General features: G+C 41.1%; 1 protein-coding gene across 2 annotated transcripts in view; it reads left to right on the top strand.

Moving 5' to 3' along the window:
* Nucleotides 1-17,850, top strand: part of SARNP (SAP domain containing ribonucleoprotein) — a 54,981-nt gene that overhangs the window by 34,729 nt on the left and 2,402 nt on the right. The window contains exons 10-11 of one of the 2 annotated variants that reach the window (XR_009617216.3): nt 9,915-10,004; nt 14,052-14,271. Coding sequence is in view for 1 of the 2 variants with exons in the window: in XM_060657347.2 (XP_060513330.1) it covers nt 9,915-10,004; nt 14,052-14,093 (132 nt within the window). In the remaining variant the exon portion in view is untranslated. Of the gene's footprint in view, nt 1-9,914; nt 10,005-14,051; nt 16,256-17,850 lie in introns of those variants that run through there. The other variant, XM_060657347.2, reaches the window with a different exon arrangement.

The raw sequence follows: 17,850 nt of genomic DNA, 5'->3' as shown, positions 1-17,850 counted from the left end.
TGATCTCACAGTTGAAAAGTTTTTAGAGTAGGTAAGATGGTTGTATTGGGAAGTGTATTTTTTGTTATGTGTGTGGGAGTGTTGGGAGTGTCTCTATTATTATGTGCTAAAATGGCATACCCTTTGCTAGTCCAGCCCTTCACCTTTGTCTTTTTTAGTTAGCTTCTGTGCATTAGTGTTTAGGACCACCTTATGTTCTGTGGTCTGACTGGCATAAGCAGGCTCAGGAATAAACATGTTCAGATAAATTTCAGAAACTGGGACAGGGAGGGGACAGCTGTGTGCTGAAGCATTGCAGTGTTTCTGAGAGAAAAACCATCAGTTGCTGTCATTCACTCTGAGAGTATGAAATTGGAAGCCCACTTACCCTGGAGTGTTTCATAACCTTTACCTCTGGGAAGTCAAGGCCATGTCATTATTAATCTACCATCGCTTGAAAGCCCCCAGCCTCTGCTTTTCATCCTGACATCAGTCACGTGGCAGTGAGAGTCAGGAAAGTGCCCATAAAGCTCTACCTTTTCTTTTTGCCTGACTCTTACCTTACATTCCCTTGGAAAATCAGACTGGCCTGAGAACTGTTAACATTTTTGTATGATAATTCGTTTACAAAAGGGGACAGTTATTTGTTATTTTTGAAATGCAACCCATTTTGGCTCGCTCTTAGTCTCTGTTCTATCATTCCAGGCAAAAGACTTCTGAGAAAATAACTGTTAAAGTGAGGTAAATAAAACGGCAGAGTTTATGTCGTGATGGAAATATATAGGAGACTCTTAACATTGAAGAGTGTTGAATGTGAAGAATAGCTGTCATTAAAACAGTTCTAGGAGAACAGCCTGCTCCAACTCATAGTAGTACCTGAGCTTCCCTGAAGTGTCTTTTTCTGCTTATAAGGATATCTCTGACTGAATTGTTTAGATTGAAATTTCTGCTTCTCAAACATGGTATAAGGAGAGATGATGAATGATGAGCTGTTGCACTGACCAGGGAAAATGTCTGGCTTGGTTAATTCATTTGGTTTCCTCTGAGAATAGTGAGGATATCTTTTATTTTATTTTATTTTATTTTATTTTATTTTATTTTATTTTATTTTATTTTATTTTATTTTTTTTAATGTTTATTTCTGAGACAGGGAGAGACAGAGCACGAGTGGGGGAGGGGCAGAGAGAGAGGGAGACACAGAATCCAAAGCAGGCTCCAGGCTCTGAGCTGTCCGCACAGAGCCCGACATGGGGCTGGAACTCACAAACCATGAAATCATGACCTGAGCCGAAGTCGGTTGTTCAACTGACTGAGCCACCTAGGCACCCCAGTAGTGAGGATATCTTACATTTAAATTCAGTAAATACTTTTGTTTTGTGTTTTGGGAATTACGGTTCCCTAAAGAAGTCTTGGTTACATTTGGGTCGCTGTTTTGTTTCTCCTAGTTGTTGTTGTTGTTGTTGTTGTTGTTGTTGTTTCTGTTTCTTCTTCTTCTTCTAAGATTTTATTTTTGGGGGCACCTCGGTGGCTCAGTCTGTTAGGCATCCAACTCTTGCTTTCGGCTCAGGTCATGATCTCACTGTGTTGTGAGATCAAGCCCCTCTTTGGGTCCTGCACTGGGCGTGGAGCCTGCCTAAGATTGTTTCTCTCCCTCTGTCCCTCCCCTGCTCGTTCTCTCTCTCTCTCTCTCTCTCTCTCTCTCTCTCTCTCTAAAATACGTGTGTGTGTGTGTATATATGTTTTTATTTTACTTTATTATTTTATTTTTGAGAGAGAGAGAGTCTTTTGGGGGAGTAGTTTCATTTTATTCTCAACAAAAGGAAAATTTAGGTTTAAGAGAAAGTCTTTTAGTTTGTTAAGACATGTTTGATGGTTAAAGTCTTTTTTCTTATTTTATTTTTTTTAATTTCCATCCAAATTAGCATATATATAGAGAGAGAATCTTAAGCAGGCTCCATGCTCAGTGTGGAGCCCCGTGTGGGGCTTGATCCCACAACCCTAGGATCACGACCTGAGCCAAAATCAAGAGTTGGACGTGTAACCAACTGAGGCCACCCAGGTGCCCCAGTATTTTATTTTTTTAAGTAGTCTCTGTACCCAGAATGGGGCTTGAATTTACAACCTGTAGATCAAGAGTTGCATGCTCTACCAACTGAGCCAGGAAGCCACTCCTAGTTTCTTTTGATGATTGAGGATGACATTGGTAATAAGATTGTATCTTGAAGATGCAGATTGGGTTTGGAAGATAACAAAGCTAGAATCTACTTCATCTTGGATATTCTTGCTACCCTTTGCCATAGAAAAAAAACAATCACTTTAGAAAGTGTCTATGAATTTCAGGCTGCTGATTGTTGTAGCTGATCTTCCGTTTGGGACTTAATTCCTGGCTATAGTATATATATGCCATGCAAACCATTGACAAGAGCCCTTAATTTAATATGTCTAGTAATAACCTGGTACTTCCTTTCCCTCTTTTTTTCCTTCTTGGGGGCACTGAAGTGTTTTCTAATTAATCCCATTATATTTAGAGAGGAATAAGTTCTTTTTTTTTTTTTTTTTTTAAATGTTTATTTTTGAGAGAGCGCAAGCAGGGGAGGGACAGAGAGAGGGGGACAGAGGATCTGAAGAAGGCTCTGCGCTGACAGCAGTGAGACCAAACTCACAAACCATGAGGTCATGACCTGAGCCGAAGTTGGATTCTCAATCGACTGAACCACCCAGGTTCCCCGAGAGGAGTAAGTTCTTAAGGCACCAGCAGCAACCCTGTAACTAACTTCACTTCATCTTCTAAGCTTCTGTCTAGGGATCTGGGTATTGGATCACTGTCTCTAGATCTCACTTTAATACTTCTTTCTCACCTTAATACTTCTGGCTAATAGAAATATTTTCAAAACTGCTTACCAGAGACAGACCATACATTTGGCTCCAAATTTTATAGCTATCAATAGAAAAAAACACAGAGTGTTTCCAGTGATTCACAGGGTTCAGAAGGTAAAAACTTACAAGTTGATCAGCAAAAGCATAATTATTTTACATCTGGGGACCAGAAAGAAAATTTCCCAATGGGTCCTCATAATGCAGTAATGTAATAAACAATAGTATACATCTTTACCAGAACTCAGTCGTAAATTCATAAGTCCCATGAGGTTAAGGACCTTGGTCTTACTCATCTCTGTTCCCAATGCCCGAACAGTGCCTAACCTAGACACTAAGTAGATATTTGAATGACTAGTGGATGAATGGATTAATTTTGTGGTATTATTTAAAATGTTGATGGAGGAATGCCTGGGTGACTCAGTTGATTCCAATTCTTTTTTTAATTTTTTAAATTTTTTTTAATGTTTTTATTTATTTTTGAGATAGAGACAGAGCATGAGCAGGGGAGGGTCAGAGAGAGAGGGAGACACAGAATCCGAAACAGGCTCCAGGCTCTGAGCTGTCAGCACGGAGCCCGACGCAGGGCTCGAACTCATGGACCGCGAGATTGTGACCCGAGCCGAAGTCGGCCGCTTAACTGACTGAGCCACCCAGGTGCCCAGATTCCAGTTCTTGATTTCAGCTCAGGTCATGATGGTTTGTGAGTTCAAGCCCCACATTAGGCTCCAAACTGTCAGTGGAAACTGATGTCTGTAATTCAGTGAAAGCAATTCCTCAGGGGCCTTTATAGTTAGTACCTAAGATTGGGTCTACAGAGTTAGAGTTTGGATCCTTGCTCTGTTCCCTTGGATATTATCTAGATATTTTTGGTGTTGTCATTAATTGTTAGATTTAATGAAATCGGTAAAGCCTGCTAGCATAAATTTTTTTTTAGGGTCTCAGAAGAAGATGGTTAATAATACTTGTTGGAGAAGACTGGTTTTGTCTCATTACTTATTCTGCCACACTTTAACCCTAAATCTACTCATCATTCCAAATACTCATTCACTTTGCAGACAAAGGGAATTTCTTTGTTGTCTTGGTAATGGGTCTGATTCTTACCTACTTTTTTTTTTTAATGTTTATTTATGTTTGAGAGAAAGAGTCAGAGTGTGAGTAGTGGGAGGAACAGAAAGAGGGAAACACAGAATCTGAAGCAGGTTCCAGGCTCTGAGCTGTCAGCACAGAGCCCAACGCGGGGCTTGAACTCACAAACTGAGATCATGATCTGAGCTGAAGTTGGATGCTTAACCAACTGAGTCACCCACGTGTCCCTACTTTTTTTGTTTTAAGTTTTTATTTATTAGCTTAAGTAATCTCTGTACACAACTTGGGACTTGAATTCATGGTCCTGACATCAAGAATTGCATGGTATTCAGACTGAACCAGCCAGGCACCCCAAGATTCTTACCTACTTTTTTTTTTTTTTTTTAATTTTGAGAGAGAGAGACAGAATCTCAAGCAGGCCCCGCACTGTCAGTGCACAGCCCCACATGGGGCTCGAACCCACAAACTGTGAGATCATAACCTGAGATAAAATCAAGAGCCAGATGCTTAACTGACTGAGCCACCCAGGAGCCCCCTTACCTACTTTTGATGACTTTGCTTCTAATGTAGAAGATAAATAAATGGTATTATTATCTTCGGAATTTTGTTGGTGGTCTCAGACTTTGTTTCAAAGACCAGGAGGAAGGTTGCAGTGGAAATAATAGCTACCATTTATTGAATGTTTATATAATAGTCCCTATATACAAGTGCTTTCACACATGTAATTTATATCTCAAGGTAGTCTTGAATGTCTCAGTCTTTTCCTTCTAGAAGGCATTGTTTTCTTTATGTTGCCTGAGGATTTTCCAAATATGAAAGGGAAACAAGAAAAGTGAATTTGGAAAGTTGAAGAATTTGAAGAGCTCAGTTTAGAACTATCTTATTCCATGATGGAAAATACATTGATAGTAATTCATGGGGATATTTGGCTTTTTAAATATATACCTTGCTTTCTGTCCTGTGTTTTGTATATGGGCTGTCTCATCTTTTGCACAACTCTCTTTCTTATTTTTATCAACGAGCTTTTAAAAAGAAAGACAAGGCAGTTATTGGGAGATAGAAGGATTATGTATGCTGAAATTACTGGCTGTCAGTCAGTTGGCTTGCTCTTTAAGTCTTGAGGATGGGGCAAGTGAAGTATATGGATCAATCTGAACATCCAATGCCTGTGTTTAGTCAGTGAGGACAGGTTCCTTTTCTGGTTTTGGATACAAGTTGTATGTTTTGAGGAGTTTCCACTTGATAAGAAATAAGGGCACTTTAGATTCCAGCACTATTCTTCCCACACAGGAGCATACATGGGAAAAAAAAAAGGATTTGTTAGTGGTTGAAGGTTTGCGGGAGGGAAGTGGGGGGAGAATCAAGAAGGGAAAGGTTTGCAAATGAATATGACACTGAGCTAGAGGGGTCAGTGCTGCCTGCAGATGCACAACCCCATTTGTGCACTTGAGCATGGCCTGAGGGAGTATTGGCCTGATGAATGCAGAGAGAGATGCGTTTTGATCGAGGTAATTTCCCTCAGATGGGTCTCACCATCCCATGAATCAAAACCTGTCAGCAAGGAGCTAAAGATGGAGTGAAGTTTATTGTACATTTGTTTCCATGCGACACCGTCACGCTAGAAGGGTCAAGTGAGAGAGATCATTAGAACTGTGTTGATTTACTGGGCCTGTTGTGCACTTTCCCTGCAGGGCAAGGGGGAAAGAGGCTTTAGGAGGGGAGCTGAGAGGCTCTGGGTGGGGAGGGAAGGGCAGGCATGCACAAAATAAATAAAACCCTCACTGGTCTCTGCGGGTGAGGGGTGGGCAGGCTGTTTGTAGGGGGTGGGAGGTGGGGGATCTGTATTGTTTTTTTTTCCCCCTAGAGCCCCTGGTAGATTTGCAGCAGATGCTCTGCCTGGATCTCCAGTAGAGATACCAAAGGTCTGATTAAAAAGGGAAGCTCATGGAGAACTCTCTGACCCTAGACTTAGTGGCTAGAGAAGTGTGCCCCCTCTCCTTTCTTTTCATCCCTCAGTCTTTCCTCACCTCTTAGTTCAAAAGGAAGCACAGGAAATTTAATTTGGAAGTGAAAATCCCCATTTCAGGATGTAGCAAAATAGAGAACCAGAGGAAAGGCTGTCCCACACATTCTAAATAGATATAGGCTTTGTGATGAGGTTTGTGAAGGGAGTGGCCCCAGGGTTTGCACTGGGGGGGGTGAGGGGGGGAGGAGGGAGAAGGGCTGTGTTTCAAAAGTACCATCTCCCTGTCTGTAATTTGAACTTGTTAAAAGTACCCCTACCTCTGAATTGAATGAAAATAAGTATATAGTGATAGTTCAGCAATATAGGATCTAGTCTTGCCTTTCCTCATGACGAGTGTGGATGCTCCTTTTATTACCCCTAACACCATGCTTGGCCTGGAGACTTCATGAAAGTGAGAGGTTTCATCTAGAATATTCTATAGAGATTCTCATTTTGAGTGCTCCATTTTTATCTTACTTTTATCTAAATGGTGGTAGATAAAATCAAGAAAACTTTTCCTAGTGACTTTGGTAAGGAAAATATATGAGAGCTGTTGTGTTCATTGGAAACCTTCCTAATTCTTTTATTACAGTTCAACAGATGGAGTAGCCAGTTAGGCAAAATTAGAAACAAATTCAGTTGAGAAAATCTTTAGTATAAGATTACGAACTGGAGTCCTTTCCCTAGATCCCTAGTTAGTTACAGTGTGGAGGCATGTGTTATGGTAGAAAAGAGGATGGGATCCTAGCATTGACCCAGGTTATTTGATATGGAAATGGTTGAAGTAGTTTACAACTACCTTTAGCTAAGGGTCCTAGTAATCCATCTTCCTTTAGGAATTAAGCAGCTCTTCCATTCTGCTACTGTTCTTCCAAAGAAATGCTTATGTGAGATACTTGAGGAAATGGTAAAGTTAGGAAAGTGGGTTGAGTAAAATGTCCTGGGTTCCATTCCTGGCTCTGCCACTTACTATTTGTGAGACTTTGGTCAGGTTACTTAATTTCTCCAAGTCTTAGTTTTCTTATCTATGAAATGAATTTAGTCATAGTGCCTACTATGTATGTAATAGTACATACCTATTTAGTACAAACCTACCGTGTTTGAGATTATTATAAGAAGTAAATGAGGGGTGCCTGGCTGGCTCAGTTGGAAGAGCATGCAGCTCTTGATCTTGGGGTCTTGAGTTCAGGCCCCATGTTAGGAGTAGAGTTACTAAAAAAATTAATTAATTTTAAAAGTAAGGGTGCCTGGGTGACTCAGTTAAGCATCCAACTCTTGATATCCGCTCAGGTCTTGATATCAGGGTCGTGTGTGAGTTCAAGCCCTGCACTGGGCTCCATGCTGGGTTTGAAGCCTACTAAAAAAAAAAAAAAAGTAAATGAGATAACTGCATGTAAAGAACTTCATACGGTACCTGGCATATAGTACGCACTCAGATGTTAGTGACAGTAATATCATTATTTTAATTTATGATTATTACAAACAAGAATACTTTTTTTCTTCAAACCTGGCTCAGTGTTTTACAGTAGTTTAGATTGCATCAATTATGTGCCCACTATGGACTTGCTGATGGTTATAATGAAAAAGGCAGAAAAACTAGGCAATATTTTTTTCTTAGTAATACACTATGATTAAGTGAGAACTTGTGTGTGTTGGATACTTCAGTCTTTCATAGCCACCAACCTTTCTTGGCTCCTTTCTTTTCCTTTTTCTTTTTCTTTTTCTTTTTCTTTTTTAAGTTTATTTATTTATTTTGAGAGAGAGACCGTGCACAGGAGGGGCAGAGAGAGCAAGAATCCCAACCAGGCTCTGCACTGTCCGCACGGAGCCTGATGTGGGGCTTGAACTCATGAACCGAAGAGATTATGACCTGAGCTGAAATCAAGTCAGGTGCTTATTAACTGACTGAGCCATTCAGGCACCCCTCTTGACTTCTTTCTAACTTACTAGAAGGCAGGTACAGCAAAAGGGAAAAAATAAACATGCTTCTCAAGCTGAAAGAACCAAAGACCAAGAAAGTATTCCTGCCTACTGTGTTCAGAGAACTGGACTAGTTAAATAAATTAAACGCAGAAGGTTGGATAGCTGCCCTGTTTTTCGCCAAAGTGGTGGCTTCTGTGGTCATAGGAACAAAGGCAACTCCTTGGGGATGAGAGTTAGAGGTTTTAAAAAATTCCTGTGTTTCTTGGGCGCCTGGGTGACTCAGTCATTTAAGAGTCCGACTCTTGGTTTTGGCTCAGGTCGTGATCTCATGGTTTTGTGAGTTCGAGCGCAGCATCGGGCTCTGTGCTGACAGAGTGGATCCTGCTTGGGATTCTCTCTCTCCCTCTCTCTTTCACGCTGTCTCTGTCTCTCTCAAAAATAAAATTTAAAAAAATTAATGTGTTTCTGTAGATCTCTTGATTGCCTTTCTTTTGACTCTCTTATACAACCTACCTTCAGACTGCAGGGTATGAACTCTCTGGGGTTTAAAAAAAAAAAATTAGCTCAGGAGCATCACACAGAAGTATGTTCGAAAGTTTGTTTGAACTATTGACTTGACCTTATATTGGTTACCTTTTGTAAATAAAGTCAAAGAAACTGTCCTAGCCCTTGGTGAGGGTGCGTATGTATGTATGGAGTAGAGGGTCTCATGAGATATACGGAGAGGATAGGATCTTTGTCTAGATGTGTGCCAAATTCTTTAAAATCCTTCTGGATGGAAGAACACCCAGGGAGCCCATCTGATTTTATGTGTTTTTTTTCTTTTTCTTTTTTTTTTTAATTTTTTTTTTAAAGTTTATTTATTTTTGAGACAGAGACAGAGCATGAACGGGGGAGGGGCAGAGAGAGAGGGAGACACAGAATCGGAAGCAGGCTGCAGACTCTGAGCCATCAGCCCAGAGCCCGACGCGGGGCTCGAACTCATGGACCGCGAGATCATAACCTGAGCTGAAGTCGGACGCTTAACCGACTGAGCCACCCAGGCGTCCCTGATTTTATATGTTTACTAATCCCAGGGCTGTGGTTTTGATTATTGGTGATTGGGTGTGGGGGGAAGGTGGAAAAGGAGAAAATAATTTTGTTTTGTTTTTGTTTTAAGATTTTAGTTTTAAATAATGTTTATATTCAACGTGGGGCTCGAATTTACAGCCTTGAGATCAAGAGTTGGATACACCAAGCCAGCCAGGTGCCCCGAAAATAACTGTTTAAAGTGGGGTAAATAAATCGGTAGGGTTTAGGTCCTGATGAGAATATATATGAGCCTCTTAACATTGAACAGTGTTAGATGTGAACATTAGCTCAGTCATTAAAATAGCTATAGGAGAATGACCAGCTCTAATGCATACTAGCTGTAATATTCTCTCCAGTTACAGGGCAGGTATCATGAATCTCTTAGAAGCTTGGGAAAGGTCCAGAGCATCTTTTCTCTTAGATGACTGCAGCTAATTTCTTGACTCCCCTTTTTTCAAAATCATTTCAAACTATTCAGAGCCTTCTGTGACTTTGCTGGGCATTCATAATGCTTGGTTTTCTTTGTATGTTCTTCAGAAACATCACTCTGGTGTCTTTCCCTTCTAATCCTTGACAAGTAAATGGAACTTGTAAGCAGTGTTCAACAAATAGTTTGGGTGTCTCCTACTAACCTTTTGTCCTTAGGTGTTATTGAAGCCTCAGTGTTCCATATCTGTGAATTACAGAAGTTTTTTCACAGAAATTTGTTGTATGGGTATTTTGTTTGTTTTCTTGACTCCACGTGTCTTATGAATATTGAGGCCCTACTTAAAATTAAGTTTTTCATCATTCTTAGGGATGGCATACTGTATGCTTGCTTGTTCAGTTTCCTGTTTTTTTCTGTTTGTGTGATAACTTAGTTCTTAGTGCAAGATTGGCTGGCATATTGTGACCATTAAGTTACAATTTCATTCTCTTTTGTCTTGTGAGTGGAAGCTCACTTGTTTCAATCCTCTTCTTTGTCCCTGAACAGTCTGAAGATGATGAGAAACTGAAAAAGAGGAAGGAGCGATTTGGGATTGTCACAAGTTCGGCTGGAACAGGAACCACAGAGGATACAGAGGTAAAATATACCTAGACTGCTTCATAGAGCCCTTGAAAGGAAGTGAGGGTGAAGAAACATTATTTCCCCAGCCTACTACTACTACTACCTTTTCTTTTTTTTTTTTTTAAGTAGGCTCCACACCCAACTTGGGGCTCAAACTCACCACCCTGAGACCAAGAGTCAGGTGCCCCTCCCTGGCCTTTTTTTTTTTTTTTTTTTTTTTTTTTTTTAAGTTTATTTATTTTGAGAGGCAGGGGCAGAGAGGGAGGGAGAGAGAGAATCCCAAGCAGGCTTCACACTGCCAGCGCAGAGAGCCCAATGCAGGGCTGAAACCCATGAACCATGAGATCACAACCTTAGCTGAAATCTAGAGTTGGACAGTCAACCTACTGAGCCACCCAGGTGCCCCTTCCTCAGCATACTACTTAAGTGCCCAAGTAATAAGATCTTTTGTTCTTTGCTTGGTATCTGTTTGGATAAAGTGGCCACACTGAATTCCATCAGTACATTTAATTCGGTGTTAAAGCCAATTAGCCTAGAAAGGAGCACAAGATTTGGAATCACAGAAGCTTGGATTTGAAAAGTGTTTTTGCCACTTAGTATTACTTACAAGTTATGGCACTTTTCTGAGCCTCAGTTTCATCATCTGGGAAGTAGAGATAATACCTACCTCGGAGTGGTATTTTAAGCATGAAATTATTCTATGTAAAAAGAGATGATTCTATGTAAAATGCTTGACACAAAGCCTATCATATTATATTTAGTAACAATGTGTTTGATTATGTGCTTGGCGTATTTCTTTGATTATTTAGTGAAGACCGTATCCACCTCAGACACTAGTTGAACCTATCTCCCCTCTGGTCAGTGGACTCAAATGAGACTTCTTGTTCTTACCACTTTATTTATAGTTTTTTTGTTTTTAATTTTTTTTTTTAAGTTTATTTATTTATTTATTTTGAGAGAGTGCATGGGAGGGGCAGAGAGAGAGAGAGAGAGAGAGAAAGAGAAAGAGAATATCCCAAGTAGGCTCTGCACTGAACTCATGAACTGTGAGATCATGAGCTGAGTCAAGATCAAGAGTCAGGGTGCTTAACCAACTGTGCCACCCAGGGGGCCTCTGTTGTTTGTTTTTTAAAGACTTGTGTTTATCCACCGGAGTAACTCACTGAGTTTGCTGAGACCCTGAGCACTGGCAAAACTACTCAGAGCTTTGACAGACAATATTGATTTGGTTTAAATTTAAATTTAAGAGTATCAATAATGGGGGTCCTGGCTCAGTAGAGCATGGGACTCTTGATCTCAGATCGAGTTCCAGCTCTACCTTGAGCATAGAGATTATTAAAAAAAAAAAAAAAAAAAAAAAGGTATTTTATTATAATGGAGACCAAGTATCACCTGAGGTTTACATAAAGAACTGTTGAAATAATATGTTTAGAATTCTAGAAACTTCTTGGGTGGTAAAGTTTGCAATGTTCTTTCTTCCTTTAATCCACATTTACCTCTTTCCATCTACCTCTGGGGATGGACTTTATTGTTTTGTTTTGTTTTGTTTTAAAGTAGGCTGTATGCCCAACATAGGGCTTAAACTCATGACCCTAAGATCAAGAGTTGCATGCTCTACCAACTGAGCCAGCCAGACAGCCCTGGAAATGACCTTTGAATATCTATTACCTAACACATTCAAAATCTTACAAAGTCTTTTTATGAATAAATATCAGAGTCAGTCTTGGGGTGCCTGGGTGTCTCAGTCAGTTGAGCATCTGACTTCAGCTCAGGTAATCTCAAGGCTGGTGAGTTCAGGCCCCATATCAGGCTTGTGTGCTGTCAGCCTTGCCAGTGCAGAGCCTGCTTCATATCTTCTCTCTCCCTCTCTCTGCCCCTCCTCTGCTTGTGCTCTCTCAAAACTAAATTAACATTAAAAATAAATAAATATCCCAGTCAGTCTTGTAAATAAACCCTGAAAATTTTACAATCTGATAAGTTTACATCTCTATTAGGAAGAAACTTGAAGAAGTTTGTATTCTTTGTGCTACTAATTTAGAATAAAGCATTACCTTTTTTTTTTTTTTTTTTTTTTTTTTAATGTTGATTTAGTTTTGAGAGAGAGAGTACAAGCAGGGGAGGTGCAGAGAGAGGCGGGGACAGAGGATCCAAAGTGGGCTCTGCACTGACAGCAGAGAGCCTGATGGGCTCGAACTCACAAACCGTGAGATCATGACCTGAGCCCAAGTTGACACTCACCCAACTGAGCCACCCAGGTGCCTCAGAATAAAGCATTACCTGTTATAAATATCAGCTTAATTACTGACTCGCCAGAATGAGCAGTAGTAAACTTAAAGGCTTGTTTTTCTGTTTTGTTTTGTTTTTAACATTTATCCATCTTTGAGAGACAGAGAGAGTGAGAGCGAGCGCGTGTGAGTGGGGGAGGAGCAGAGAGAGCGGGAGACACAGAATCTGAAGCAGGCTCCAGGCTCTGAGCTGTCAGCACAGAGCCCGTTGAGGGACCTGAACTCACTGGCTGTGAGATCATGACCTGAGCTGAAGTCGGACGCCTAACCTACTGAGCCACCCAGGTGCCCCCTTAAAGGCTTGTTTTAATTGTAGTAAAACTGCTCCCTCTTTGCCAAGGAAACTGTTGAACTAGTGGTGTTCACTAAGGTGGTACATTTGGCTTCTCCAAGATAAGGCACATGAGGATTTTGTTGCTTGCCAAGGAATAGTGGCTTTTGTTGGGAGAGTCAGTGCATGTAAAGCAGTAGTAACATCAGAGGTTGATGGAGTTTACATGAATCAGGTAACTTTTATTTGATTCCAAAGAATTGTGTCAGTCATCCAGGTAAAATGGGCTGGGCTTATATACTCTTTTTTTTTTTTTTTTTTTTTAAGTTTATTTATTTATTTTGAGAGAGAGAGAGCGGGAAGGACAGAGAGAGAGGGAGAGAGAGAATCTCAAGCAGGCTCCGCACTGTTAGTGCAGAGCCCGATGCAAGGCTCAAACTCCCAACCCGCAAGATCATGACCTGAGCCAAAATCAAGAGTCAGGTGCTTAACTGCCTGAGCCACCCAGGCACCCCTCTATATACTCTTCTTCTTTTTTTTTTTTTTTTTTTTTAATGTTTATTTCTGAGACAGAGACAGAGCATGAGTGGGGGAGGGACAGAGAGACCGAGACACAGAATCCGAAGCAGGCTCCAGGCTCCGAGCTGTCAGCACAGAGCCCGATGTGGGGCTCGAACTCACAAACCATGAGATCATGACCTGAACCAAAGTCGGTCATTCAACCAACTGAGACACCCAGGCGCCCCGTTACACTCTTCTTTTTAATCTAAATTAAACTTCCTGTGTGGATGGAATGAAAAAAAAAAGTCCCCTCTGCTGGAGGCAGTAGTTGGAGTGAGGATGAAAGACTCAGTGCTGTTTGTGAGTCACTCCCAGAACAAAAACATCTTTATCTCCTTCTCCCCCACTCCTCATTTTGTGCCTCTCTCCAGTACTGACTCCCTTAAGGAGATTCATATTAAGGACTCACTTCCCTCCCAGTTATTCTGTTAGCATTGTAGATTTATGTGTCCTCTGTGGATTTGGAGGCTTACCGAATAGCTGGTGGTTGGGGCTTAATGCCCAGAAGGGCATCCTCCTCACTTTCTCTGTGAAAAAATAGCATTGGTCAACTCTTTTCCTGTGAGATCTGTCATCTCCCCACTGACTGGAATACTCTCCAGCCTGTTAAGAGTCCATTGTTTCCAGACTAACTTGCTATAAGGCTGAGTGGCCCTCTCCTTCAGGAATCTTTTTCTACCACTATTCTCTTCTTTCTCTTCCCCCCACTCCCTATTCCCCACTCCCTACAGTCTTCTCCCCTCCTTTCCTACCAGATCTTCCCAGCTCTAACTAGATAACTAGAGAGATTCAGGAATGAAATCTCTGGCTAGCAAGCTTAAGCCTGGGTCTTCCCTCCTTCTTGAACCTTGTGATAGCTCATGTGAGTTTGGATTAAAGCATCCAGGAACCCAGGCCACTGTTGTCTTGCAATCTAATTTTTTTCTTCTTGCTTCTTCCTTACAGGCAAAGAAGAGGAAAAGGGCAGAGCGCTTTGGGATTGCCTGATGAAAAGCTCTTAATGCTTTCTGTTCTCCAGTGGTTTCCATCTCTCTGACTTTTCTTGGTCATATATATAAATGCACAGTCATGTGCCTAGGTCCTGCCTCACAGTGAGAGAGCATGTACCCCGGGTACATCCAGGAACTTCAGCAGCAATTTGACTCATTGCTGTTCCAACTTTAAGGTTGTTGTTCTTGTGTTGTTTTTTAATTATTATTTTGCTTGTTAATAAAAAACAAATAGAAAAGAAAACAATGCGTTTTATCAGATGCTCCTTTGAGTTCTTGGGGCCAGATTAGACTAGATAAGGGGGAGCTTCAGGGGCAAATATTACAGGAAATTAGCCATAAGGCCTTTATCCTTTACAAAAGAGAATAAGGAAAAGGATTTGAGTCTGTCCCTTTAAGCCTATTTATTCCCTTCTCTCATACTCACAAGCATCCTTTTATTCTTTATCCTCTATGAAGAGGCCAAGTTTCGCCCTGACTCTTTGCTTTGGCAGGTTGGCGTGACCCATAGGAGTAGAACATGGGGGAACCCTGAGTTTTAGGAGGTGCAAAGGATATAAATACAAGGGCTGATGATTGGTAGTCTGTTAGGGAATGGAGTTCCGTGTCCCTATTAAGGAGACCAGCAGGACCCTGTTTTCAAGAGTGACATGGTATGATACTATCTGGTTTCAGTCAGAGCCAATATGTGGAACCCTACTGGTTATGCAGTTCAGGAAAGGAGATGGGTCAGTTACCCCTCAGAGCTAGAAGAAAGTGTAGGGATTCAAAGCAAGACAGAAGATGGTCAGAGGTGTTAAGAATTGTTATCTAGGTCATTAGGAAGCAGTGGACTGGAGGCCTCTACTTTTTTTTTTTTTTTAAGTTTGTTTGTTTATGTATGTATGTATGTAATCTCTACACCCAGCTTGGGGCTCAGTGAACTCAAGATAGATCTGGAGATCAAAAGCATGCTCTTCCAGCCAGGCCCCCCTGGAAGCTTCTACATTCTATCTAATCAAATCCTGTGCTAATTTGTTGTCTTCAGAAGTATACAGTTTTGGTGGTTGTGTTTCTTAGATATTACTAAAACTCCTTTTCCTTGCTAAGCCTCTTAGGTTTGGCTCTAAGCAGGCTACTTGTTTGTATTTGATGTTTCACCTAGATTTGAGACATCCTACTTAATCTTTTTTGGATATGTTGGTATAGGGTTTCTCCTCTTACTCTTTATTTCTAGACATCTCTGTAAGGTTAGTTTTTGGTTTTTTTGTTTTGTTTTTTAGAATAAAACTTAAATGCCTGGCACCTTACGTGAAGACTTTCATACCTTGATCAGATCCTGTGTTGCTGTGGTGTAATTCCTTATTTCAGTTTCTACTAAAACTCTCCTGGTTTTGTGGTTAATAGAAAAGTAATGGTTTGAATTCCTTCCTAACAAGAATCTCCTTCCACAATGCCTCTTTGGTAGCTGAGTAGGATGGGGACCTAAGTTTAGATGCTTTAAAAAAACTATGCCTTGGAGAGCAGATCCAAAGATTGCCTATTTATTGTGAAAATTGCCCCAATTTGAGACTTTGGAGAGGTGAACAAAAGGGAACACTGGTTAAACTTTTCCTTCCCTCTCTTCCTTCTGGCCTGTTCTGTTTGCCTTCCTTTTCTTTTCTCCAGGCCCTAATCTGGAGGCTAACTTTTCCTCTCTTTACTGTGTCTCTTACTTTATTTGAAAACAGAACCACAGAAAATTAGTTGTTTTGTAGCTTGAGAGAGACTATAGATTCAGTAAGGGTTTTCTACCCAAGGATGGGAAAAGTAAGAAATAGGTATAGGAATAGAGCACTGGGTCCTTCAGAAGTTTTCTTCACTTTGTCTCTTCATCATCATCTTTGTTAAAAAAAATTTTTAACGTTTGTTTTTGGGAGAGAGAAAGACAGTGTGAGCAGGGTAGTGGCAGAGAGAGGAGGAGACACAGAATCTGAAGCAGACTCCAGGCTCTGAGCTGTCAGTGCAGAGCCCAATGTGGGCCTTGAACTCAAGAACAGTGAGATCATGTGACCTGAGCCGAAGTGGGACGCTTACCTGACTGCACCTCCCAGGTGCCCCTAAATGGATTTTTTAATAACCTTTTTCATCCAATTCCAGCAGCTGTTCTTATGTTGATCAGAAGTCGTTCATCTCCAAACCTGATCACCAAATCCTCCTCTTCCTGTCTCATTGTAGTCATTCCTTGCATACTTTTTGAGTGTATGAAAATTCAGGATGCCTGCCTTTTTTAATAATTCAAATCTTAACATAGTAAGTCCCTTTAAAAGCATCCAGGCTTGGAATTCATTATCTAAGATCCAAGTACCTTTCCTTTCTATTCCCCACTCGCCCTAGTGTAGCTGATCTAGGATCCAGATATAGTTAGCTGACTCCAGTCCTCTTTTCCCTGTCCTGAAGCTGTGACATTCTCTGCATACCTGGAAGCTCTTAATGAGAGAGTCTATAAAAGATGTGGAGGGAACTACCTTTCTCAGCTATAAATCTGTGCCTTTTTATGGTTCTCTGAGAACCATGGGATCGTTCTTTTTCTCCACCATCACCCCAAACTGCCCTTCCCCCTACTCCAACTCCTGGGAACTTCTGAAGATAGAAGGCTAGAAGTTTCTGTAGTGGTGAGAGCTATAGGAAGGAAGACATGAATAAGAGCAGGACTTCTTGGGTTTGAGTCGTATTGCCATGTCTGACATGAGAAACAGATGAGGGGGAAGAAAGGAACTTAATATAAGGGAGAATAACTTTTTCTCTGTTCTCTTCCATGTGGGCCTCTCACAGGTAATGTCTTCCCTCTGATTCTTGAAATCCACTAAAATCTAACCTCCCCCTCTTGCTACATGTCCACATTCTTGTTTTTTACTTTCAAAGGGATTGAAAAATAATGGCAGGTTTCATACCTTTGCGTACCCTTTGTGCCCAGGGTGATCCCAGCTTTCTCTTTAGAAATAAAGAAAAAATTTTCTTGTCCTTTTCTTTCCCTGCCTTTAGTTTTTTTGCCTCTCAGATTACTATTACTAGAACAGATTAGAGTGGAATATTGTGTAGCAACTACTTAGAGGTAATTCCTCATTCCTCCATACTAATTCTACTGGCTCAGACTGGGCAAATCATTCCATGACTTTCCAGACTACCCAGTAGCGACCCTATGAAAATTGATAATAATGTACTCAGCACAATTTGTTTACCATAGTTTGCATAGTAATCATTCAGTAAACTCTTAATTTTACTAGGTGACTTACAGTGGAAATATTTCTTTTCCCTGAGTAGGTTCCAGCCAGAGGGTAGGGAGGGAGCTGAGTAGATTCATTTGACTGTGTTTGTGAGTGTATGTGCTCAAGCGCTGCATATGCAGATGCATGTAGGGATTCTGAGGGTGGGAAGAGGTGGGAGTCCTAATTGCTCCCATACTCCAGCTCAGGGGCAGGAAAGCTGACCTTGTGGCCTGGGGCATTGACTTCCCTGCCTCTGCCTCACTAAGGATCAGAAGCTATAAATGCCACTGCTTGCTGGTTCTTAGCTTGGGGCCCTGGCATCCTAAAAGTGGGCCAAGGAAGAGACTAGGATAGCTACTCATGCATGGGGTGGGGGGTTGTTTGGGGATAAAAGTCATCCGGCAATCTCTTCTAGGTGTCCTTTCAACATAGGAAATGAGTGATGAGAGAGAAAACCTATTTTTAGCTCAAGCCAAAATCTAGGAGTAGGTGTGGATAAAGCAGTTCCTTGGGAAAATACAATATGTA

Source organism: Panthera onca, chromosome B4, assembly GCF_046562875.1.
Source record: "Panthera onca isolate mPanOnc1 chromosome B4, mPanOnc1 haplotype 2, whole genome shotgun sequence".
NCBI lineage: Eukaryota > Metazoa > Chordata > Mammalia > Carnivora > Felidae > Panthera > Panthera onca.
Note: the sequence above shows the minus strand (reverse complement) of the source record. Positions and strands in the feature narration are given on the sequence as shown.